Genomic DNA, 25,109 nt, shown 5'->3' on the forward strand with positions numbered 1-25,109 from the left:
GGCCTGCTGTGTTCATCCAGCTCTACACCTGATTATCCCCAGTATGTTATCATTTTGTCTAAATGTTTATGTTGGAAGTAGTTCAGGGTGAGCAGTTATAGAGGAGCCTATGCCCTGGCTCACGACGAGTGATTCCACGGGAGGTCTGCTACTGGCTTAATGGAAGTGTTGAGAGTATCATTTACACATAATTTGTCACATTTCTAAGAGTATGGAAGATGGTGATGTAGATAGTGTCGGCTAATGTCACAGGTTCAAATCCCACCACAGCAGCTGGTGGAATCTAAATGCAATTAAACTGGAACAAAAACAAAGTTGCTGGAAAAGCTCAGCAGGTCTGGCAGCATCTGTGAAGGAAAAAAACAGAGTTAACGCTTTGGGTCCGGTGACCTTTCCTCAGAATTTAATTGTGCAATTAAACTGGATTTGAAAACTCCCCTCAGTGATGGCTAGTCCAGAATAACCATTGATTGTCATTAAAAAAAACCCAACTGTTTTGCTAATGGAAATCCTTAGCCGCTCTGACCTACAAGTTACAGAGACATCGAGTCATATGGTATAGGAGAGGCCCTTCAGCCCATCGAGTCTATACCGTCCTATCTGCATTTCTCCCACGTTCCAGCCCTTAGCCTAAGGGATTGAATGTTGTGATGTTTCAAGTGCTCACTCACTTTCATAAGACCCACAGCAACTTTTAATTGCCCTCTTAAAAGGCCAAGCAAGTCGTTCAGTCCCAGGGCATTTAGGGAAGGGTAACAAATGCTAGCCTTGCACCAACATCCACATCCCATGAAAGGATAAATTATTTAAAGAGAAGTTATCAGATTTGGAAGGATGGTGGGGAAACTGTGGGATAGCAGACAATAAGCAAAGAGTGGGTCTTGCTTTTTGAAATGTCCATCATGGCCAGGATGGGCCAAATGGCCTTTGTCCCGTGGTGTCCGATTTCCTTCGCTAGACCGTGTTGTGGAAACCCACTCGGGCAGCAGATAAACCCATACTCATCTCAGGCTGGAGCTGATCCTCTTCCCCACTATGGCAATGCCGATTTTAGAGGGCATTTGGTATCTCCACCTCTGAATGAGCAAATTGTGTGTTTGTAGCCTAATCTGGCAACACCAGACTGTAATGCTGGCTGACTCACGGTGCAGCACGGAGGGAGTGCCACCCTGCCAGAGGTGCAAACTGCCCTTGCAGCAAAAGATCCCATGGTGCTACCTGTCTCAAAGGAGAGTAGGAAGAGTTTTACCTGTCAGTGAAATCTGGGATCTTGTTTCTTTAAGGCATTTCGCCTGAAGGGCAGGTCGTTTCTGCGGTGTGAGCAGTGGAGCAGGAACAGTTTTAAAGAGGCTTTCTGTGTTTATGGGGCAAGACTGCATCAATATCGAGAGGAGAAATTGATGACCGACCATCATTGAGAACAAATTGGAACGCAAGTGCAGCGGACTGAGGGAGGGAAGGATGAATGAAAGGTACCATTCCCACCGCATGCTCTCACCTATTTCACAGAACTCCCCAACGTGATTCTGGCTGCACTCACACACACTCTCACCGCTGCCCTCCGCCTCATGGCAGGTCCCTCCGTGAAGGCATGGGTTGGTCCCGCAAGCTGTCAATCAGAAGAAATGGCAAACTTTATTCCACCTCCAGTTTGCCACTATCCAGCCAAAGTAGTTTGCAAGAACAGTCCCTGATCCATGACAATGGATAAAAACACCAGCCTCATATCTCCACAGTTCAACCCTGGTCATCAACACTTGTCTCCAACCCAAAACCAAAAGGCTGTGTGCCCTGTTGGATCACCTATCTCGTCTGGCGATAAGCGGCCCGCAGTGGAAAAGGGAACACAGTTACAGGTTAAGAGTGGCTTTGTGGTACAGAACTTGGGAATTGCTGAGAAAAGGGGACGGCTGTCAGACTTTTTCACCTTGTACTGATCAAGAAAAAATTGCAAGAACACAAAATCTTAAAGGGAACAACAATTTATACTGTATTTAGAAAAGGACACTGGTTGATTAGCAGACTTTTACTGGTCAAGGCAGTACCATAGGGAATGGGTGTCCCAGAAGCTTTCGTTGATTTGAATTTGGCGTTTTCCAACTAAATGAAAGCTTAAGGGAGTCTCTTTGGCTGGTGTATTCCCCATAGCAATGCCTTGACCAATCAGACTCTATTTGCCTCGTTCAAATTGAAACAAAATTGACAGTTAACTGTTTACTAGTACATTCTCCATAGCAATACCTCTACCAATCAGATTCCACTTGTCAACCCATCAGTAGCCTGTTCTCATGGGCCATAAAATGTTGTTTCTTTTGTGATATGGTATTCTTGAGATTCTGTCCTAATAAGTGCAAGATGAAGAGCTTCAATGTAATGTCTTTATTTTGCATCAATATTCAAGTTTCATGTGAACATAGAACAGTACAGCACAGTACAGGCCTTTGGACCCACAATGTTGTGCCGACCTATTATCCTAAGATCAAACTCCCCTGCATACCCTACATTTTACTATCCTCCATTTGCTTATCCAAGAGTCGCTTAAAAGTCTCTAAAGTATCTGACTCCACTCCCACTGCCGGCAGCGCATTCCACACGCCCACCACACTCTGTGTGAAGAACCTACCTCTGACATCTCCCCTATACCTTCCTCCAATCACCTTAAAATTATGCCCCCTCGTAATAGTCATTTCAGCCCTGGGAAAAAGTCTGTGACTATCTACTCGATCTACGCCTCATCATCTTGTAAATCTCTATCAAGTCACCTCTGATTCTTCTTCACTCCAATGAGAAAAACCCTAGCTCCCTCATCTTTCCTCATAAGACCTGCCCTCCAGTCCAGGCAGCATCCTGGTAAGTCTCCTCTGCACTCTCTCTAAAGCTTCCACATCCTTCCTATAATGAGGCGACCAGAACTAAGCACAATATTCCAATATTCTAACCAGGGTTTTATAGAGCTGCAACATAACCTCGTGGCTCTTAAACTCAATTCCCCTGCCAATGAAAGCCAACACACCGTACGCCTTCTTAACAACCCTATCAACTTGGATAGCAACTTTGAGGGATCTATGGATGTGGACCCCAAGATCCCTCTGTTCCTCCACACTGCCAAGAATCCTGTCATTAACCCTGTATTCTGCTTCCAAATTTGACATTCCAAAATGAATCACTTCACACTTTTCAGGGTTGAATTCCATCTTCCACTTCTTTGCCAAGCTCTGATCCTGTCAATGTCCTGTTGCAACCTACAACAGCCCTCCACGCTGTCCACAACTCCACTAACCTTTGTGTCATCGGCAAACTTACTAACCCACCCTTCCACTTCCTCATCCAAGTCATTTATAAAGATCACAAAGAGCAGTGGTCCCAGAACAGATCCCTGCAGAACACCACTGGTCACCGAGCTCCAGGCTAAATACTTTCCATCTACTACTATCCTCTATCTTCTATTGGGCAGCCAGTTTTGTATCCAGACAGCCAAATTTCCCTGAATCCCATGCCTCCTGACTTTCTGAATAAGGCTACCATGTGGAACCTTATCAAATGCCTTGCTAAAGTCCGTATACACCACTTCCACTGCTCTACCTTCATCGATGTGTTTTGTCACATCCTCAAAGAATTCAATAAGGCTTGTGAGGTATGATCTGCCCCTCACAAAGCCATGCTGACTATTTCTAATCAAACTGTGCTTTTCCAAATAATCATAAATACTATCTCTCAGCAACCTCTCAAATAATTTGCCCATCATAGAAGTAAGGCTGACTGGTCTATAATTCCCAGGATTATCCCTATTCCCTTTCTTGAACAAGGGAATGGCATTTGCCACTCCTCAATCATCCGGTACTACTACATAGTGAAGTAAAAGGTTTTCCCATTACCTCTGGATCTTACAGTTTCAGAATGAATCCCACCCTCGGTGCAAATGCATTTCTCAACGTCACCATGAAGACTTCGCATCCACGTCTCTCCAATGTCGTAATATTTCAGGTGCTGCCTTTCAAAGCACTTCTCTAAATATAAAGGCAAGTAGATCACTTATGAAATCACAGACTGATAGAATTGTACAGCACAGTGGAAGAACTGCGCAGACATTCAAACATTCAAAAATAATCTTTCAACTTCCCGGCCTTTTCCCCTATCCCTGCAATTTCTTTCCCGAGTGGTTATCCGCTTCTCCTTTGAAGGCTATTATTGAATCTGTTTCTTATTGAACAGTACATTCTGAAAATATCCCCTTATCCCAACTCTCTATCTTTTATCAATTGGCCAGTTGTCTATCCATGTTAATATGCTACCTCCAGCACCATGTGTTTTCATCGTATTAAGCAGCCTAATGTGTGGTATCTTATCAAACGTCTTTGTCCGTGTCTGAGAATCCAAATATATTACAGCTACTGGTTCTCCTTTATCTTCTTTACCTCCTCAAATAATTCTAACGAATTTGTCAGGCGTGATCTCCCCTTCATGGATGGTAATCAAATGTCATCCAAAGGGTGGGACAGCTGGAAAACCACATTTCTCCTTCAACACTGCACAGCTTAGATAGTAAGATCCAATTTTCTGGGCCAGGCCCTCAATTCCCACCCTTCAGACTTAGAGACTTGAAGTTAACAAATGAGGATCCAGTGCTATTGTCAGAGCAGTAATTATCTCAATGAAGGATGGTGCAGTCTTGATGGGCTGAATGGCTTTCTTCTGTTCCTAAACCTTATGGACAGGGTAGTCAAGCAAGAAACTTTAATGGCTTCCCATGGGAAAGTTCCAATGGCAGTAGGGAATTCAAATCTTTTGAGTCTGCTCTGCCAGGCCATTAGATCAAGGCTGATCTTAGCTTCTAAATGGAATTACAGCTTCTTCCCATCAAATAACATTCCGAGGTTTCAAAGGTCCACCAAGAGGACTCAGTGGGTGAGTGGGCTGCATGGACTGAGGTGTTCTGCATAAGAATCTAAGTATTAGGAGCAGGAGGAGGCCATTCAGCCCCTCAAGTCTGCTGTGCTATTTGATACAATCATGGCTGATCTGATCTCAGCCCGCTCTCCATAACCCTTCAACCCGTTATTAATTAAAAATCTATCTCCTCCTTAATTTATTCATTGTCCCAGCATCCGCCAAACTCTGAGATTGTGAATTCCACAGATTCCTGACACTTTGAGAGAAGTGATTCCTCCTCATCTCTGTTTTAAATCTATCCTAAAACTATGACCTCTCATTCTAGGTTGCCCCACATGAGGAAACATCCTCATGAGCCTTTCTGCTCCTATGATGCTGCTTGGCCTGCTGTGTTCATCCAGCCCTGCACCTTGTTGTCTCGGATTCTCCAGCATCTGCAGTTCCTACTATCTCTGAGGAAACATCCTGTTTGCATTTACTTTGTCAATCCTCTTTAGCATCTTGTAGACCTCAACAAGATCCCTCTCAGCCTTCTAATCTCCAAAAGAGTATGGAATAAATCTGCTCCATCTCTCTTCATATGGCAAACCCCACATCTCTAGTATCAATCTAGTGAGCTGCCTCCAACACCTTTGCCTGGAACTGTGTCTGGTTTACTCATTCTAGGATCTTATTTAGTGTTTCGTTGTAAAAATAAGATTGTCTTTATCACCTACCTTTCTCACAGTGCCTCCCTGTGAAAGACTCTGTGCAGATACACTGGTAGGAGTTGTTACGGGGAATATTGATACAGGCAGCCCTGTGCCAGCAGGGGTCGCTTCCACAATAATCTGTTAAACAAGTTACTGACGAGGTCAGAATAGAATGAACATAGCACTTCAAACAGAATTAAAAATATTTCAACGATAAAGGCACATTTGGCTAAAACGCCTACTCAGTGGTGTAAAACCTAATGGTACTGCACAGTAAAAATACATAACAGGATTTTAGTACTTTACATTTTTATGCAATCTTCTCCTCTTCCCTCTCTGCCAAGGACCCTGGTCATTCTTTGCGAAATACATCATAGATGTGTTACAATGCAGAAGGGGACCATTTGGCCCATTGTGACTGCACTGGGATCTGCTAGGAGTCCTGTAGCGTGTAACTCACCTCCTAAGTCCCCCAATCCTGTCCACCATCTACAACACACAAGTCAGGGAGTGTGATGGAATATTCTCCATTTGTCTGGATGGCTGCAGCTCCAACAACACCATCCAGGACAAAGCAGTTCATAAATATCTGCTCCCTCCAGAGAGACCCTTTTATTCTTTTTATTCAATAAGGGGATGAGGGCGTTGCTGGCTAGGCTAGCATTTATTGTCCATCCCTAACTGCCCAGAGGGCAGTTCAGAGTCAACCACGTTGCTGTGGGTCTGGGGTCACATGTAGGCCAGACCAGGTAAGGATAGCAGATTCCTTCCCAAAAGGACATTAGTGAATCAGGTGGGTTTTTCCAAAAATCGACAATCAACTCACAGTCATCATTAGATTCTTAATTGCAGATATTTATTGAATTCAAAATCCACCATGGCAGGATTCAAACCTGTGCCCCCAGAACATTATCTGGGTCTCAGGATTAATAGTCTAATGATAATACCACTAGGCCATCACCTCCCCTAATGATGATTCCTGCCTTCATAGGGATTCATTCTCTCTTCATGGCATCAAAATTACTCTTTGAATACCCTCAATATTTTGCATTGTCTCAAACACTTCGTTTCTTTTCAAAGGAAATATGATTCTAAATCCTGAAATTCCTAAATCCTACCTACAGCAGGTGGACTGCAGCGGCACAAGAAGGCAGCTCACCACCACCTTCTCAAGGGGGCAACTAGGGATGGGCAAGAAATGCTGACCCAGCCAGTAACACCCCATGAGCACATTCCCATTACTTTGATGTAGCGTTTCTTATAGTCATCCACTCACGTACATAGAAATGGTTTTATTCTGTGTTTTGTTGGGATACGGACAACACCAACATTCCCTTAACTGACGCTTAGTATACCCCAGGAAGATGGGTGTCACTCCTGTTTTTTGAGGAACTGCAGTGTTACAGTTTGATACAACTGAGTGACCCACTTGACTATCACTTGCCAGGTTGTAGTTAAGGTTCAACCACCACATTGTTGTGAGACTGGAGTCACATGCAGTCCAGACCAGGGGAAGGACAGCAGACATTGTTCCTCTCTCGGATGTGAGACACCGGCCAGCATTTGTTGAAAAGACGGTGTAAGCAGCCTTCCCGAATTGCTACAATTGATGTTGCACACTTAGTATTGTGAGGCAGGGAGTTTCTAGGATTCTGACACAGCAACTCTTCAGTCAGGATGGTACGTGACCTGGAGGGAAGCTTGTCCCAGTGATATTTTGACAGTGGTCTGACAGCTTTGTAGTCAAATCATGTCTAAGTTAAAGCCAGAGCGTCCTGGTCAGATTTCATAGAATCAGAGAATCTCTAAAATGTGGAAGCAGACCATTTGGTCCATTGAGTCGCCACTGACCCAAAGAACAATACAGCACAGGAACAGGCCATTCAGCCCTCCAAGCCCATGTGGCACATGCCCTTCCATACTGAAACCATCTTCACTTACAGGATCCGTTGCTGTCTATTTCCCTCCTACTCATGTACCCATCCAGGTGCTTGTTAAATGCTGTTATTGTGTCTGATTCCATCACCTCCTCTGACAGCATGTTCCAGGCACTCAGCACCCTTGGTGTGAAAAACTTGCCTTGCACATCTATCTTTTAAACTTCCCCTCCCCGGCACCTTCAACCTGTGTCCCTACACTAATTGGCCCCGCCACCCTCCAAACAGCATCCCATCCAGGCCAACCTACCCCTGCAACCCTGTGTTTCCCATGGCCGACCCACCTAGCCTGCACATCTGTGGACTGTGGGAGGAAACCGGAGCACCCAGAGGAAACCCACGCAGGCACAGGGAGAAAGTGCAAACTTCATGCAGAGAGTTGCCCGAGGCTGGAATCGAACCTGTGTCCCTGATGCTGTGAGGCAGCAGTGCTAGCCACCGAGTGACCGTGCCTCCCACATTTAAACGCATTTCCTCTGCATCATTAGGCCAGCAATATAACCTGTAGACTATCATGCCTCTTCATGTAAAAAAAAACCCTCCAGTCTGGACTAACTCTGGCTAATTTATTCCTTCTGGTGAATATGCTACCATTCCCTTGGAAGATTGTAATACTTGTTTGTTTTCTTATGGTTTAACTCCTGAAAATTACAAGTCAATCTCATGGTCCTTCCCCCTGTCTTTCTAATTCCGGTAGAATTTTGTTCTGAAGCAGATTTAGAAAGAAATTGCGAGGGGGTTGCAGTTATGAAGTTGAAGGTTTTATTTATTCTGTGATGGAATGCCGGTGTTCAACGTAGGCGCGACTTTAATAGAAGTGAATCAACAAAACGACAATGCAGTCATACCATGTGTTAGTGGCTGGATCGCTTCACAATAACCCCATTGTCCATCCTTGTCAAAGTTGGGTGTGGTGGCACACCTGAAATAAAAATAAAATAACACAATGCATCAGGAACCAAAAAGTGTTGAGTAGGGGTAGTGTAACAGAGAAGGGGAAAGTTGAACCCCTCTGACAGATAAAACAAAACACAAGCCCCAATCTGTTATGGTGGGCAATAGAAGTTCTCTTCTAACAATTAACCCAAAACACCTAGAGAAGCTCACTTCACCTTTATAATCTGTTAAAAGAGTGGTTAAATGAAAGAAAATCCCTGATATCCACTTTATAAATAACAAGCGACAATTTATTTATTTAATCCTAACAGTGAACAAATTAACAGACTTACTAACAAACCGAACAATACCCGACTAGACTACTACCTACTCCTGAACTGGCCTAAATTCCAGTCGAATGCTGTTCTGAAGAAGGGTCCCGATCCAGAACGTCAACTTTCCTGCTCCTCTGATGCTGCCGGGCCTGCTGTGTTCCTCCAGCTCCACACTGTCTTATCTCTGACTCCAGCATTGGCAGTTCTTGCTATCTCCAAATAAACACAAGTCCCATTTATAACCCAATTAAAAGACAACAATAAGTTAATACTTAACATCTCCAAATTCACATAGATTGTGCCTTCTGGAATGCTCTGCCTTCTTCTTTGTGCCACACACACCTTTCTTCCACTGATTCAGCTGTCAGGGATGTTTTTCTCTGTAATTTCTTTGATGAGGACTTTGAGCTAAAATGCTGCGGCACCTTTTTCGGAGAGATGGTGCTTTCTTAGAGAGCTTAGCGATTTCTCCTGAGAGCTCGGGGCTTATTTCTCAGGTGGCAGGTTTTGCTTTCCCTTCAGATAACAGTTGGCTCTCACCCCAATTTTCAAAAACCCTTAAAAACCAAAAGAACTGTGGATTCTGTAAATCAGGAACAAAAACAAAGTTTCTGGAAAAACTCTGCAGGTCTGGCAGCATCTGTGAAGGGAAAAATAGAGTTAACATTTCAGGCCCGGTAACCCTTCCTCAGAACTCAATTCTCAGAAGGGTCACCGGACCCGAAATGTTAACTCTGCTTTTTCCTTCACAGATGCTGCCAGACCCACTGAGCTTTTCCAGCAACTTTGTTTTTGTTTCAACATCCCTTGTCTTTTATACCCCACTATGACACATCAATTTCTTATAAAATGATTGGTTTCAGATCGTCAAAACCATCAGTTTTAAATTCAGAGATAGTAGGAACTGCAGATGCTGGAGAATCCGAGACAACAAGGTGCAGGGCTGGATGAACACAGCAGGCCAAGCAGCAACATAGGAGCAGAAAGGCTGACGTTTCGGGCCTAGACCCTTCATCAGAGAGTTTTAAATTCAGTTGGTTTTCTGTATCTAGGTGCTTGGTTTAAATTAATTGGCTAAATTCAAACTTGGTGTCTTACTACCAAAACAAAACTACTGTTTTGGCGGCCAACTGTAAGGCCTTTTGATACACTTGTTTCAATTTTGGGGCTGTCTGTACAGTACTTGTAAACTTCCAAGCACAGTTAAAGCACAATCTCTTAAAGGGACCATGCATTGCTTTTCCCCAATGTCATTTTTACCAACAAATTCTAACTTCCTGCCTTCCAGTTTATGAAATACTCTACACAACTTCATAACACTAGAATTGGTGAAGCTTTTTATGAAAACTTGTTTGTCCACAGGATGTGGGTGTCACTGGTTTTGGCGAGCATTTATTAGCCATCTCTGACTAATCCGGAGAATGTGAACACCACAATTACAGGACCCATCCAGAATAGGGGGGTAGGGGTACAGCAATGCCAAGGGGCAACAGGAAATCCCTTATTTTAAATAGCCTGGGAGCACTGGCATCATTATGGGCACATTCTCAGGATCCACGATGGCTAGCAACGGTAATGGTTGGAACTGGCCCCTCCACAGCCCAAGGCCTTTTGTCAAGGGAGATCCCATATCTTTAATCATTGCAACTTTCGTACAGGACCCATGTAACCCTCAGGTAAGAACTGGGTAGGACTTCACTCCATGCTCAACAACTTGCATTTATATAGCACCTTTAACAGAGCAAATCATTCCAGGACACTTCACAGAGTTTTTATTTTATTCACAGAATGTGGGTGGATCCAGAGGGCAGTTGAGAGACATGGTCTGGTAGACCAAATATAGGCCAGATTTCCCTCCCACAAGAACATCAGCGAATCAGATGGGTTTTTCCAACAATTGGACACAGTTTTGTGGTACCATTCCAGATATTTTTATTGAATTCAAATTTCTGCTGTCTGTCGTGGCAGGATTCAAACCAGGATTCCCAGAAGATTACCTTTGTCTCTGGATTAATAGTCCAGTGTTAATAGCAGTAAGCCATTGCCTTCCCTATCAAATACGTTTTGACACTGAGCTACCATAAGCTCAGGCCTTTGAGTATAGGAGTTGGGACATCATGTTTAGGTTGTATAGGATGTTGGAGAGGCTGTTTCTGGAACACTGTGTCCAATTCTGGTCATCCTGTTACGGGAAAGAAAGTATTAACCTGGAGAGGGTTCAGAAAAGGTTTACCAGGATGTTACCAGGAATGGATGGTTAGTATTATAGGGAGAGGTTGGATAGGCTGGAATGTTTTTCACTGGAGCATAGGAGGTTGAAGGGTGACCTCACAGAGGTTTATAAAATCATAAGGGGTATAGATAAGGTAAATAGTAGGAGCCTTTTCCTTAGAATGGGGGATTTCGAGACTAGGAGGCATATTTTTAAGGGGAGTGGAGAAAGATTTTAAAAAGACATGAGGGGCAACCTTATTTACACAGAGAGTGGTTTGTGTGTGGAATGAACTTCCAGAGGAAGTGGTGGATGTGGGTACAGTTACAACATTTAAAAGACATTTAGACAAGTACATGAAAAAGAAATGTTTGGAGGTATTTGGGCGAAACACAGGCAGGGGGACAAGTTTAGTTTGGGATTATGGTCGGCATGGACCAGTTGGACCAAAGGATTTGTTTCGGTGCTGTATGACTCTATGATGATATTAAGTCAGGTGGACGAGGTAGATGTCTAGATTGGATGAAAGGAAAAGAGAAGGATCAAGAAGCTGAGAGTCTTAGGGAAGGAATTCCAGAGCTTAGGGCTTTTCCACTGAAAGTATAGTCACCAACAGTGGAGCAAATATAATCGGAGACAAATAAGACGGAAAAACTGTAGAATGCAGGTATCTCAGAGGATTGGAGACAAAAAATCTGCAGATGCTGGAATCCAAGGTAGACAAACAGGAGGCTTGAAGAACACAGCAAGCCAGGCAGCATCTGGAGGAAAGGAGCTGTCAACATTTTGGTTATTTCGCTTCTTCAAGGTTACCCTTACCCAAAACGTTGACTGCTCCTTTCCTCCACACGCTGCCTGGCTTGCTATGTTCTTCCAGCCTCCTGTTTGTCCATGTTGGAGGACTGTGTGGGTAGATGAGGTTACAAAGATAGAAAGGGGTGAGGCCATGGAAGGATTTGAAAACCAGAATGAGAGTTTTAAGCACTGACAAAGGAGATTGTTACAACTGAGGCTGGGGGAGTGCACTGTTCTCTGTCCGACAATTCCAAGGATCAAAACACAAAGTAACAAATAGCTTTCCCCATAATCGAGATGGCCAATTAACTAACTTACCTATGTTCAGTTTGAAATAAAAAGATCTATCAACCAGGTTCCATTAATAAATGCAATTATCAAAACAAAACTTATTCAAGGAAGATGTAATAACTGGTTAATATGCTGTTGGGAATACACATATTAGAAGAGCGCCTGGAAAAGCCAGAAGAATTTGAACTAATTGGATAATTTATGGGTTGATAAGGGTATTACGATGTGTTTTATCGGAAACTAAAATCAAAAATTTAATGTATGCAGCAAGTTATCTGCCGTTCATAGGAAATCAAGCAATCTTGGGGTAAACAGCCAAGCAAAGCTTTTAAGGAGTTAGGAAACGTGGTTTATTTCCTCAATTACTGGAAAAGTAGCAATTACATTTGTAGAGGTGTCAATAATGAGGACCAACAATTTTAAGGGAAGGAATAGGCTACTCAGAGGGGATTTGAGATGGAGGCTTTTCACTCAGAGGCAGGTGAGTATCTGGAACTCACTGCCCAAAATGACTGTTGAATTGGGAACCCTCAAGAAAATTAAGAGCCATTTAGATGAACACCTAAAGCGCCATAGCATATGAAGCCAAGTGCTAAATGGGATTAGAGTAGATGGATGTCTGATGACTAGTAGAGACACAATGGGCTGAAGGGCCTCTCCTCATGCTTTAAAAATGCTATGTCTCTGAAAACATGGCTTTGAAAAGGCTTGAGAGCATTAATGCTAATTTTGGCCTGGAAATCCAAACTGGACTCTAGAAACCGCAAAGGAGACACACCAGAAACTGTAAGACTCTCTCTTAAAACCTGGAAATCTTTTTCTCAATAGACATTCCTGGGAACCTAATAGACCCTTCAAAGACCAGTATTTCTGTCTATCGAATAAAACCTGAAGATGTGGATTGTTATCAATTCTCAAAGACTTGAATCTAAGTTGATTGCAATCAGAACATAATGTTTACCATTAATCTACAGCTGTCAGCAATTCAGCATCATCAACAGGAAATCCAGTGGATATGAGAAGTCATCAGATTCTATCCTTAATTTCCAGACTCTGGGCCAGTAAGATGTTTCTCCCCCTTTTGCTTTTCTTCTTTTTTAAACCATCAGCTCTGCAGAGGCTTATGTTTTCATATTGATAGCGTTGTTAAGAAGGCGTACGGTGTGTTAGGTTTTATTGGTAGAGGGATTGAGTTTCGGAGCCATGAGGTCATGTTGCAGCTGTACAAAACTCTGGTGCGGCCGCACTTGGAATATTGCGTACAGTTCTGGTCACCGCATTATAGGAAGGATGTGGAAGCATTGGAAAGGGTGCAGAGGAGATTTACCAGGATGTTGCCTGGTATGGAGGGAAGGTCTTATGAGGAAAGGCTGAGGGACTTGAGGCTGTTTTCGTTAGAGAGAAGAAGGTTAAGAGGTGACTTAATAGAGACATACAAGATGATCAGAGGATTAGATAGGGTGGACAGTGGGAGCCTTTTTCCTCGGATGGTGATGGCTAGCATGAGGGGACATAGCTTTAAATTGAGGGGTGATAGATATAGGACAGATGTCAGAGGCAGATTCTTTACTCAGAGAGTAGTAAGGGCGTGGAATGCCCTGCCTGCAAAAGTAGTAGACTCGCCAACTTTAAGGACATTTAAATGGTCATTGGATAAACGTATGGCTGATAATGGAATAGTTTAGGTTAAATGGGCTTCAGATTGGTTTCACAGGTCGGCGCAACATCGAGGGCCGAAGGGCCTGTACTGCGCTGTAATGTTCTATGTTCTATGTTCTTATTGTGTGAGTGTGTCTGCGTGTGGGATTAAGGGAATATAGTTTTTAATCTGGATCATGGCCTGCCTGTTAACTAGTGTTTACCACTTGCTTTAAGAATATATTTTGTTTAGAATAAACAAATTATTTTGATTTCATTAAAGAAGCCCAGCAAACATTCCTTTTATGCTGGAAAGTACTACAAAAAGAGAAACATTGAGCCATTTTGTTAATTGAATCAACACATTTATACTTAAAAGGTGAAACAGGGGATTTGAGGAATAGAAACCTTTTCACCCAGAGGGTGGTGGGAATCTGGAGACAGTAAGGACTGCAGATGCTGGAAGCTAGAGTCAATAAATGTGGAGCCAGAAAAGCACAGCAGGTCAGACAGCATCCGAGGAGCAGGAAAGTCAACATTTTGAACCGAAACACTTAGTCAGGACAGGGGAGGGGGAGGGGAGCCCAGAAATAAATAGAGGGAGGGAGATGGGGCTGGGGGAAGGGTAGGTGAGACAGAGATAGGTGGATGGAGGTAGGGGGTTATTGTGGTTGGTCAGTGGGAAGGGTCGAGCAAATAGGTGAGTAGGAAGATGGACAGGTTGGGAAAGAGGAGATTTTGAAGCTGGTGAAGGCCCTTGGGCTGTAAGCTCCCAAAGTGAAATATGAAGTATTGTTCCTCCAGTTTATGTTTGGCCTCACTCTGACAGTGGAGGAGGCCAAGGATGGACATGTCACCAGGGGAATGGGAAGGGGGAGTTAAAGTGAATGACAACCGGAAGGTCGGGCTGGTTGGTGCTGCAGAGCGGACATGATCCACAAACTAGCCCCGAATCTGCGTTTGGTCTCCCTGATATACAAGAAACCACATCGGGAGCAATGGATACAGTAGATGAGATTAGATGAAGTGCAGGTGAATCTCTGCTGGTGGGAACCTGTTTGGGAGGGTAATTGAAGCGGGAAACATCACAACCGTTAAAAAGTAATTGGGTGAGTATTTGAAATGTCATAACATTCAAGGATATAGGAAAGTAAGATTAGTGTAGATAGGTCGAAGCAGACCCAATGGGCTGAAGGATCTCTCTGGGCTGTGTGACCCTATGACCAATGGCATGATTGGTTAATTATTCTGATTTGATTATCAATTCACTCCTCCTATAACAGTCATAACAATACACTGTCAGAAATATAAATGTTTATCCTCTCAATAACCCAAAACACATGCACACACACACACTTCAGGAAAAGAACAAAAAAGGTATTTCTCTGTCTACAGGGATTCACTTTCTGAAATAACTTAAAAACACTTTTTGGCAGCTGGAGACAATAAGGACTGCAGATGCTGGAAACCAGAGCCTATAGGGGCAAGGCTGGAATAGTACAGCAGGTCAGACAGTATGCTGTGCTTTTCCAACCTCTCACATTTTGGCAGCAATGGATAAAATGTAGACTATTCGGAAGTCTGCTGTTCTGCTGTTCAGTGTTTGCTTAGGAAATACAATATTGAGAAATTTCTTCATTCAGTTTCCCAGAAAAATAATCAGATTTCACCGTGAACTCAGCAAGAGGAAATGGGAGAGATCAGCTGGACAGGCCTTCGCAATTTTTATCCCCCACTTGATACCAGATACGGAAGCACCCTCCACCCACTCACTGTTCAAGACAGAGCTGTCAGTCAAGAAAGCACATCAATGCCACCACTTCCTCAGGAGGCTAAGGAAATTCAGTATGTCCATAAAGACTCTTACAGTTTTTTATAGATGCAACATAGAAAGCATCCTACCTGGGTGCATCACAGCTTAGTATGACAACTGCTCTTCCCATGACCGTAAGAAACCACAGAGAGTCGTGAGCCCAGCCCAGTCCATCACACAAATTAGCTTTCCTTCCGTTGAAACCACCCATACTTCCTGCTGCCTTGGTGAAAGCACCCAACATAATCAATGACCCCTCCCATCCCGGTTATACTGTCTTCCACTCTCTTCTATCGGGCAGAAGATATGAAAGTTTGTATACTCATACAAACAGATTCAAGAACAGCTTCTTCCCCGCTGTTATCAGACTTTTGAATGGACCCCTTTAATATTAATAGCGATCAGTCTCTGCACCTTCTCAGCAACTGTAACTCTACACCCTGCATCTGCTCTCTTACCCTGATGCATTTGTACAGTGCGATCTGCCTGTAAAGCACATAAGACAACACCTTTCACTGTACCTCGGTATATATGACAGTAATAAATCAAACCAAATCAAACTATTAAGGGTCTACATCATGAGTTATCATTCATCATATTATTTGCGGGAAGCTTTCTTTAATAAAAAACTCAAATGTCTACAGTGACCTATCAATGACTTCTACCAAATAAATCACACCTGGGTTTCTACAAAACTTCACGTAAACCAATTTTTCCACAATTCTTCAAAACTTAAGTAGTAAATATGGGGCATCTTCATAACAAGGTCATTAAGGACAGGGTGACTGGGACATGCTGTAACTAAGGACACAGGCAGTGAACCAACAGCATAGTGAGTGCCCACGAAAATCTCCACTTCTCTCTGGTTATCGTTTCTGAACTGGAAATTGTCATATTCGGGAGAAATGAAGTTCCGTCCCTTTCACAGTAAAAGTCAAGACCTTCTGTATTTGTACTCTTGTCTAGTCGTTGTCCACTGCTCTCCCACCTCGTTCTCAGAATTCTGACACCCTTTGTGCAACTGAAGAAGATGAGACCCAAATAACCCCCTCCGCTCCAGAAAAAAGTGCACCGGCTCTATGAAGGGATTCCAATTACTCTTTGTAAAGTCGGGTAACGTCAGGCAGGAAAACTGGCAGTAAATCTGTCCTGGGAGAAAGTGGGAAATGTAGTCACCACTCACAGGTCAAAGACCTCACCTCAACTGATTGGCGTCTGAGGGGGATCTGTGAGGAGTAGGAGTCACTCGATGGATTTACCTGATTATTGACTGACCCCCCCTGGCCAAGAGGATCAGTCCAAGGTGCTGAATTTACCAGGATTCAGCTTCATGAGGTGTTTAGGAAGGAAGCTTAAACCTATCGGCCATCTGTTGACCTCCCCTCGGAAATCGGAAAAGAGAAGGATTATAGCTAAGGTGTGAAGCACTCCTGGAGTTGGACCATGCTCTGAAGGGTGGCCCACTCCTGACTACCTTAGTCACCTTGATTTTAGTTGTAAGAGCTGGTAAAGCAGGAAAATCTTACTCACCATTTTCTATTTGTCATCCTGTGCAGTATACAGGTACGATGCAGTTTGCTTGCAAATCGGAAAGGAAACATGCAGGGCCACCCATTAACTGTGAACACTGAAGAAATTCAATTAGCATTAGTTTGGTTATCAACTTTAAATACTATCTAATCCCTGCAGAGCCCATTACTCCCACCTGAGCTCATAGAACATAGAACAGTACAGCACAGGAACGGGCCCTTTGGCCAACAATGTTGTACCAGACATGATGCCAAATGAAACTAATCCCTTCTGCCTGTCCTTGGTCCATATCCCTCCATTCCTTATATATTCATGTGTTTATCTAAAAATCCCTTAAATACTCCTATTGTATTTGCCTCCACCACAACCCTGTCAGTGTGTTCCAGACTCCCACCACTCTCTGTGTAAATAACTTGCCCCTCACATCTCTTTTGAACGTTCCCCCTCTCACCTTAAATGCATGCCCCCTAGAATCAGACATTTCAACTCTGGGTAAAAGATTCTGACTGTCAACTCTATCTATGCATTTCATAATTTTATAGACTTCTATCAAGTCTCCCCTCAGCATCCGTCATTCCAGAGAAAGCAGCATGAGTATTTCCAGCCTCTCCTTATAGTTCAAAACCCCTAGTCCAGGGAGCTTCCTGGTAAATCTCTTCTGCACTTTCTCCAAAGTCTCCACATCCTTCCTGTAATGTGGTGACCAGAATTGAACGCAATACTTTCAGTGCGGCCTAATCAAAGTCCCATAAAACTGCAACATGACATCCTGACTCTTGTACTCAATTCCCCAACCAATAAAGGCAAGCATGTCATACTGAGGCTCTTAATCAAACACTGAAGACTAAAGAGACAAGAACATGGGAAATATGGATGGGAGTAGGCCGCTCAGTCCCTCGAACCTGCCGCACTGTTCCATCAGCTGATCTTTAGCCTCAAAGTCATTGATGCTTATATTCTTTGACATCGTTAATATCTATTTTATTTTACAAAAAGCCCCAAAAACTCATAATCCCCTGAGGGAAGAAGCAGAATCTCTGTTTTAGACAATGACCCCTAGTTTTAAATTCTCCCACAAGAGGAAACAGCCTCCCAACATCCACCATCTCAGGATTCTCCATTTTTCCAACAAGTCACTGCTAAATTCTCCCAATCTCCAATCTCTCCGCTCGTGCCATGTCTTCAAAATAGTTATCCAATTAGTCCCATTCCCGAACTTTATCTCTGCAATTGCTTTTCCTTTGCAACTATGCCTCTGATTCTCTGCAGCCAGTAATTGGTGAATCTACTTCCACCAGCCTTTCAGACAGTGAGTGCCCAATCAAATAACTTGCTGCATATTCCTCTCATCTCCCTCCATTTGTTTTGTTGATTATCTGTTACGTCTGGGTTACTGACCCTCCTGTAACAGCAAGCAATTTCCCCTTATTTACGAAGAAGTGCTGTCAGCATGAATGAGTTGGACCGAAGGGTCTGTTTCCGTGCCGTATGACTCTATGACTCCTAGCAGTCAGGGCTGTGGAACAGCCTTGAGTTGTTTCGAAGTCAACAAGAAGGAAAGCAGCGACCGCAGCGAAGGTCAGAGACAAGGACATCCTATAAGGCGCCATGGTGGTGTTTTAGCAATATCAATGACCTAGTAATCCAGAGCAATGAGGCAGATTTGATAAGGGACCTTAAGGTGAAGGAAACCTTAGGAGGCAGTGACCATAATATGACAGAATTTACACTGCAATTTGAGAGGGAGAAGATAGAATCAGGGGTAATGGTATGAGGGAGGAGCCTACAGACTCTGGCTTCCAGCATCTACAGTCCTTATTGTCTCTGTATACTGTGGGAAACTCTGCCTGGGCGTTTATTGCATTGCACAGGCTGACTGGACCAGGTATCTGAATCTCACCAGCAGGATCCTTGTGGTGTGTTCTACAATGGCCCTTGTAGAAGCATGTGCAGAATTGTGACTCCCCTCAGGGGGGCGACTACGGAGGTATGAGGAAGGAGCTGGGCAGAATTGACTGGAAGAGGAGCCTAGCAGGAAAGACGGTGGAACAGTAATGGCAGGAGTTTCTGGGAGTAATTCAGGAGACGCAGCAAAAATTCATCCCTAGGAAAAAGAAGCATGGTACAGGGAGGATGAGATCATGGCTGACTAAGGAAATCAGGGATAGCATAAAAGCAAAAGAGAAAGCATATAATGTGGTGAAGGGCAGTGGGAAACCAGAGGACTGGGAAGCTTACAAAGACCAACAGAGGGCAACAAAAAAAGAAATAAGGAGGGAGAAGATTAAATACAAGGGTAAGCTAGCCCATGATATAAATGAAGACTGTAAGAGTTTCTTTAGGTATATAAAGGGCAAAAGAGAGGTAAAAGTGGACATTGGACCACTGGAAAACGACACTGGAGAGATGGTAGTGGGGAACAAGGAAATGGCTGAGGAACTGAATAATTACTTCACATCAGTCTTCACGGTGGAAGACACGAGTAATCTCCCAAAACTTCAAGACAGTCAGGGGACAGAGCTGAGTATGGTGGCCATCACCAAGGAAAAGGTGCTAGTAAAACTGATTGGCCTGAAGGTGGATAAATCACCTGGATCAGATGGACTACACCTCAGAGTTCTAAAGGAGATAGCTGAAGAGATAGTGGAAGCGTTAGTGGTGATCTTTCAGGATTCGCTAGAGTCAGGGAGGGTCCCAGAGAACTGGAAAATCGCTAACGTGACACCCCTGCTTAAAAAGGAGTAAAGCAAAAGATGGAAAATTACAGGCCGATTAGCCTAACCTCAGTCTTGGGTAAGATTTTGGAATCCATTGTAAAGAATGAGATGTCTGAATATTTGGAAATATATAGTAAAATAGGGCAAAGTCAGCATGGTTTCATCAAGGGGAGGTCATGCCTGACAAATCTGCTAAAATTCTTTGAGGAAGTAATGAGCAGGGTAGACCAAGGAGAGCCAATGGATGTTATCTACCTGGACATCAAGAAGGCCTTTGATAAGGTGCCACACAGGAGGCTGCTGAGTAAGATAAGGGCCCATGGTGTTAGAGGCAAGGTGCTAGCATGGATAGAAGATTGGCTGTCTGGCAGAAAGCAGAGACTGGGGATAAAAGGGTCTTTCTCAGGATGACAGCTGGTGACAAGGATCAGTGTTTTCACTTTGTACATTAATGATCTAGATGAAGGAACTGTGGGCATTCTGGCTAAGTTTGCAGACGATACAAAGATAGGTGGAGGGACAGGTAGTATTGAGGAGGTGGGGAGGCTGCAGAAGGACTTGGACAGGTTAGCAGAGTGGGCAGAGAAGTGGCAGATGGAGTACAACGTGGGAAAGTGTGAGGTCATGCACTTTGGTAAGGAAAATAAAAGCATGGACTATTTTCTAAATGGGGAGAAAATTCAGAAGTCTGAAGTGCAAAGAGACTTGGGAGTTCTGGTCCAGGATTCTCTCAAGGTAAACTTGCAGGTTGAGTCAGTAGGCAGGAAGGCAAATGCAATGTTGGCATTTATTTTGAGAGGACTTGAATATAAAAGCAGGGATGTACTACTGAGGCTTTATAAGGCTGTGGTTAGGCCAAATTTGGAGTATTGTGTGCAGTTTTGGGCCCCATATCTCAGGAAGGATGTACTGGCCCTGGAGCGGGTTCAGAGGAGGTTCACAAGAATGGTCCCAGGAATGGAAAGCCTAACATATAAGGAACTTTTGAGGACTCTGGGACTATACTCGTTGGAGTTTAGAAGAATGAGGAGGGATCTAATTGAAACTTACAGAATTCTGAATGGCCTGGACAAAGTGGATGTTGGGAAGATGCTTCCATTGGTAGGAGAAACTAGGACCCGAGGGCACAGCCTTAGAGTAAAGGGAAGACCTTTTAGAATGGAGATAAGGAGAAACTTCTTCAGCCAAAGAGTGGTGAATCTATGGAATTCACTGCCACAGAAGGCTGTGGAGGCCGGGTCATTGAGTGCATTTAAGACTGAGATAGATAGGTTCTTGATTATCAAGGGGATCAAGGGTTACGGGGAGAAAGCGGGAGAATGGGGTTGAGGAATTTATCAGCCATGATTGAATGGCAGAGCAGACTCAATGGGCTGATAGGCCTAATTTCTGCTCCGAAGTTTTATGGTCTTATAGTCTTAAGGACATGATTGAGATGGAGAAATAATGAGGGTCATAGACAGGGTGGACAGGAAGAAACCTTTCCCCTTGGAGGAGAGGGATTAATGACCAGGAGGTCGAGGTTTAAGGTAAGGGGCAAATTTATAGGCATTGTGAGAAATTTTTATTTCACCCAGAGGACGCTGGGAATCTGTCTGTGAGGCTGATAGAGGCATAAATCCTCAGAACATTGAAGAGCTATTTGGATGTGCACTTGTGATGCCAAGACATACAAGACCATGGGCTAAGTGCTGGAAAATGGGAATAGAATAGTCCTGAAGAAGGGTCCCAACCCGAAACATCAACTTTTCTGCTCCTCGGATGCTGCCTGACCTGCTGTGTTCCTCCAGCTCCACATTTTATCAACATAGAATAGTTAGTTGTTATTGACTGGCATGGAGTTGATGGGCTAAAGAGCCTTTTTCTGTGTTGTAAACTTCTATGAGTCTATGGCTGCACAGGGCCAAGCAGGCAGCTCACTACCACCTTCTCCAGGGCAATGAAGGACGGGCAGCAAGACCCACATCCTGTGAACAAATCTAAAAAGGAAGTGAGGGATGACCCTGGTCCATGCCTGAGCTAAGGTGGTCATTGATGATGGTGAGGTCTTGTGGTGCAGTACCTGCGTCTCAACTCAAAGGTTCAAGTTCAGGTCCCACTCCAGGACTTGATAGTCAAGGAAGGTACATTGCAACATGACCAAACAAACTTGTAAATCCGTTCAATTCACACTAGCAGCAGGTTGATACGGATGGGGGAGATTCCTGGTCACTTGTGTGGCCAAAGAACATTGGAGCCTGGGCCACCGCGGTACCTGGCTCTAGGTTACATGCTGGTAAAAGTGTGTGTTGCCCCAGGATTCGTGATCTTCTTGTACAGCTGTAAACCTCCACCACCCACCGAGGTGACTGGTAACACCAGCAGAGGGAGCCCAACGCTGCCTGTCATCCAGCTGTGAGTGAGAGATCAAGGATAAATGCGTGAGGGAATTCTGATTCTCAATTTCCACGGGTGATCCTTTCAAGTTTCTGCCAACTTACATTGCCAACTGGGCTATATTACACACATTTTCCTGAGCAATTATCTGTCTGCGTGTTGGTGATCTGCTTTCTCCTGAACGCATGAAATTTCGCACGGGTCCCTTCTCATTGTTCGCTCCCCCTGTCAATCTCACCGGAGAGCTACTCCACCCAACCTAGCTTCAAACTGGAATCAACTGATCACTTTGATGGTCAAAAGGAAGGTTATCAACCAGTCAGTGGTCTGTGGAATCCAGTGGTTACAATATAACGGAGTTTTAGGCCAAATCAAATTGCCATATTCTTACCAGACAACAGAGCTGCTCTCTCATTAGAGAGAGAGATGGCTGCTGGTGGTTTAACCCAAGGGTCATCCCCTTCAGGCAAGGGGAGAGGATCAGAAGATAAGGTAATGTCAGCTGGTGAGGGGATCAAACCCAAATTGTCTACATGATAAACCAGCCATACAACCAACTGAGCTAACTGGTCCCCAGAGGGTTTTGAGATACTGCACTGTGGGATCCAGTGGTGAGAATATAACAGGGTTTGTAGATGCACTGAGCAATGCTGCATGATAGTGATCTCAGATTTGAAAGCCCCAGCACCTACATTGTTTTCCTGCAGACACTGTTCCAGATTTCCGCTATCCCTGGGGTGTACAGCTGTCCCTTGATATCACCTCAGAACGGTCTGGTGTCATTTAAGGGTTGCAGTCCCTTAGACTGGATTTATTTTTATTCACTTCATGGGATCCATGCTTTCTGAGCTGAAGGGGCCATAACCCAACGCAGTTAACCCCCAGGTTGGATTCTGATCAAAGTTCTGTACAGCTGAAGCATTATTTTCCACCTTCCACGCGACCCTCCATCCTCCTTCTAACTGGAGTCAGCACGTGCAATAACATTTACATTTCCGAGCGATGAGACCCAATCTGTTACCTTGGCGTGGGTGTTGCAAGGGATGAGGTGGTTCTCGATGCTCATCACCATCCCTGGGAATCCCTGATTTTAATCTCGAGACCGAGTCTGAAGGAGACTGTGAATCCAAACATAGGAAGCATTAACTGCAGTGTTCAAAGCAGTCAGTGTCACCTCTCTTAAAGGGTTAAGACGCCATAATCCCAGAGGGCCACAGGGCTGCTCTCTCACGAGAGAGAGAGAGAGAGAGATGACAGGGGTGGTTTAACCTAAGGGTCCCCGTGCTTCAGGTAAAGGGGAGCGGTTGAGAAGGAGAGTCCTTCATGGTAACCACAGACAGTGTGAGAATTGAACCTAAGCTCCAGGCATCTCTTTCTATTGCAAACAAGCCATCCAACCAACTGAGCTAACCCACCCCCACATCTGCCTTATGGTGGCTCTATTTACATTTCCTTTACAGGATGGGGCTGGCACTAGCTTGGCCAGTATTTGTCATCCATTCCTAACTGCTCTTGATCTGATTGGCTTTCAGGGGGCAGTTAAGAGTCAACCACATTGTCTATGGGTCTGGAGTTACATGTAGGCCAGACCAGGTAAGGATGGCAGATTTCTTTCCCTAAAAAGCACTGGTAAACCAGATGAGTTTTTATGACAATTGACTTTGGATGTCATTAGGCTAGCTTTTAATTCTGGAATTTTATTGAATTCAAATTTCACCATTTGCCACAGTGGGATTTGAACCAACGTACCTAGTACATTGGCCTGGGCATCTGGATTACTAACCCTAATGACATTATCACTGCACCGTCATCTCCCCATTTTCTAAATCCTTCTTCTAATAAAGTGGGTAAAATGGACTCTAAAGATGAAAAAAATTATGAGAAATGATGAATCATGGACATTCCTTTCAGCCCAGGTCCACCATTAAGTCAGGAGTGTGATGGGATACTCCCCACTGGCCTGGATGAGTGCAGACCCAACAACACTGAAGAAGCTCGACACCATCCAGGACAAAGCAGCACCCGCTTGATTCGAGTCTAGTGACCCTTCTTCAGAACTCGTAGTGATTGGAGCCAAAACACTTAACTCTGTTTCTCTCTCCACAGAGGCTGCCAGACCTGCTGAGCTTCTCCAGCAATTGGTTGTAATATACTCGCTGTTCCCCCTACGCATTATCCAGGATCATGTCCGTTCCTCACTGGACCAGAGACACCATCCTCAGGAGAATATCTCTCAACATACTTCAGAGCTTTTCCCTATCTGCCCTCTATGCTGTTACTATCCCAGATGGTTTCAAATAGTTAACATCCGCCAGTGCAAGGTGGATGATTGGCATGTACTCTGCCAATTGGGATGGTCAAGGCTCAGGGCAGCCAATCTAGTACAGACTGTCCCCAAGAACAGGCTCATCTGCCAATGATTGCTGTTATTCTGAACAACAGGCAATCATTGGCCGATTAGGGGGGGTAACAGTATCCATGGTATTCCCTCCTTTCTTTCTTGCCCGCAGCATGTATCCTGTGTGGCTCTGTCAGAGATTGCAGGAGCCTGCTCTGCTGCTCAGTTTGATATGGCTGCAAATGGCTCTTCCACCATGACCACGCACCCCAGCCCCCTGCCAGGGCCCGTTTCCATGCCACATTCTGGCTGCAAAGAGCTACCCCCCACCACAGTGAGTCTGAGAGAGACTGCACAAGCGAGTGAGTTAGTGAAAAAGAGAGTGAGGAAGTGGGCATTTTCAGAGAGAGTGAGTGAGAGGGTAAGTGAGTGAGTATGAAGTGAGAGTGAGTGTACAAGAAGGTGTAAGGAAGTGAGTATTTTCAGAGCAGTGGTTGAGAGAGAATGTGCAAAAGAGTGTGAGTTTTGAGAGAGAGTGAGTGAGAGAGAGTGAGTGTGTGAAAGAGTGTGACAGTGTGAGTATTTTGACAGTGAGTGAGAGTATAGGTGAGAGCGCACGGGAGATAGACAGACATAACACAGTGTGGAGCTGGATGAACACAGCAGGCC

General features: G+C 44.3%; 1 protein-coding gene across 1 annotated transcript in view; it reads right to left on the reverse strand.

Moving 5' to 3' along the window:
- LOC109918999 (hepatocyte growth factor activator-like) overlaps positions 1-25,109 on the reverse strand; it is a 75,399-nt gene that overhangs the window by 42,808 nt on the left and 7,482 nt on the right. Inside the window, exons 2-7 of the mRNA XM_048594991.1 lie at positions 23,124-23,220; positions 17,010-17,106; positions 8,368-8,441; positions 5,607-5,720; positions 3,876-4,007; positions 1,499-1,609 (exon numbers count right to left, since the gene is read on the reverse strand). Coding sequence (XP_048450948.1) covers positions 1,499-1,609; positions 3,876-4,007; positions 5,607-5,720; positions 8,368-8,441; positions 17,010-17,106; positions 23,124-23,220 — 625 coding nt within the window. The remainder of the gene's footprint in view (positions 1-1,498; positions 1,610-3,875; positions 4,008-5,606; positions 5,721-8,367; positions 8,442-17,009; positions 17,107-23,123; positions 23,221-25,109) is intronic.

Source organism: Rhincodon typus, chromosome 3 (assembly GCF_021869965.1).
Source record: "Rhincodon typus isolate 14 chromosome 3, sRhiTyp1.1, whole genome shotgun sequence".
In the NCBI taxonomy this organism is placed as follows: domain Eukaryota; kingdom Metazoa; phylum Chordata; class Chondrichthyes; order Orectolobiformes; family Rhincodontidae; genus Rhincodon; species Rhincodon typus.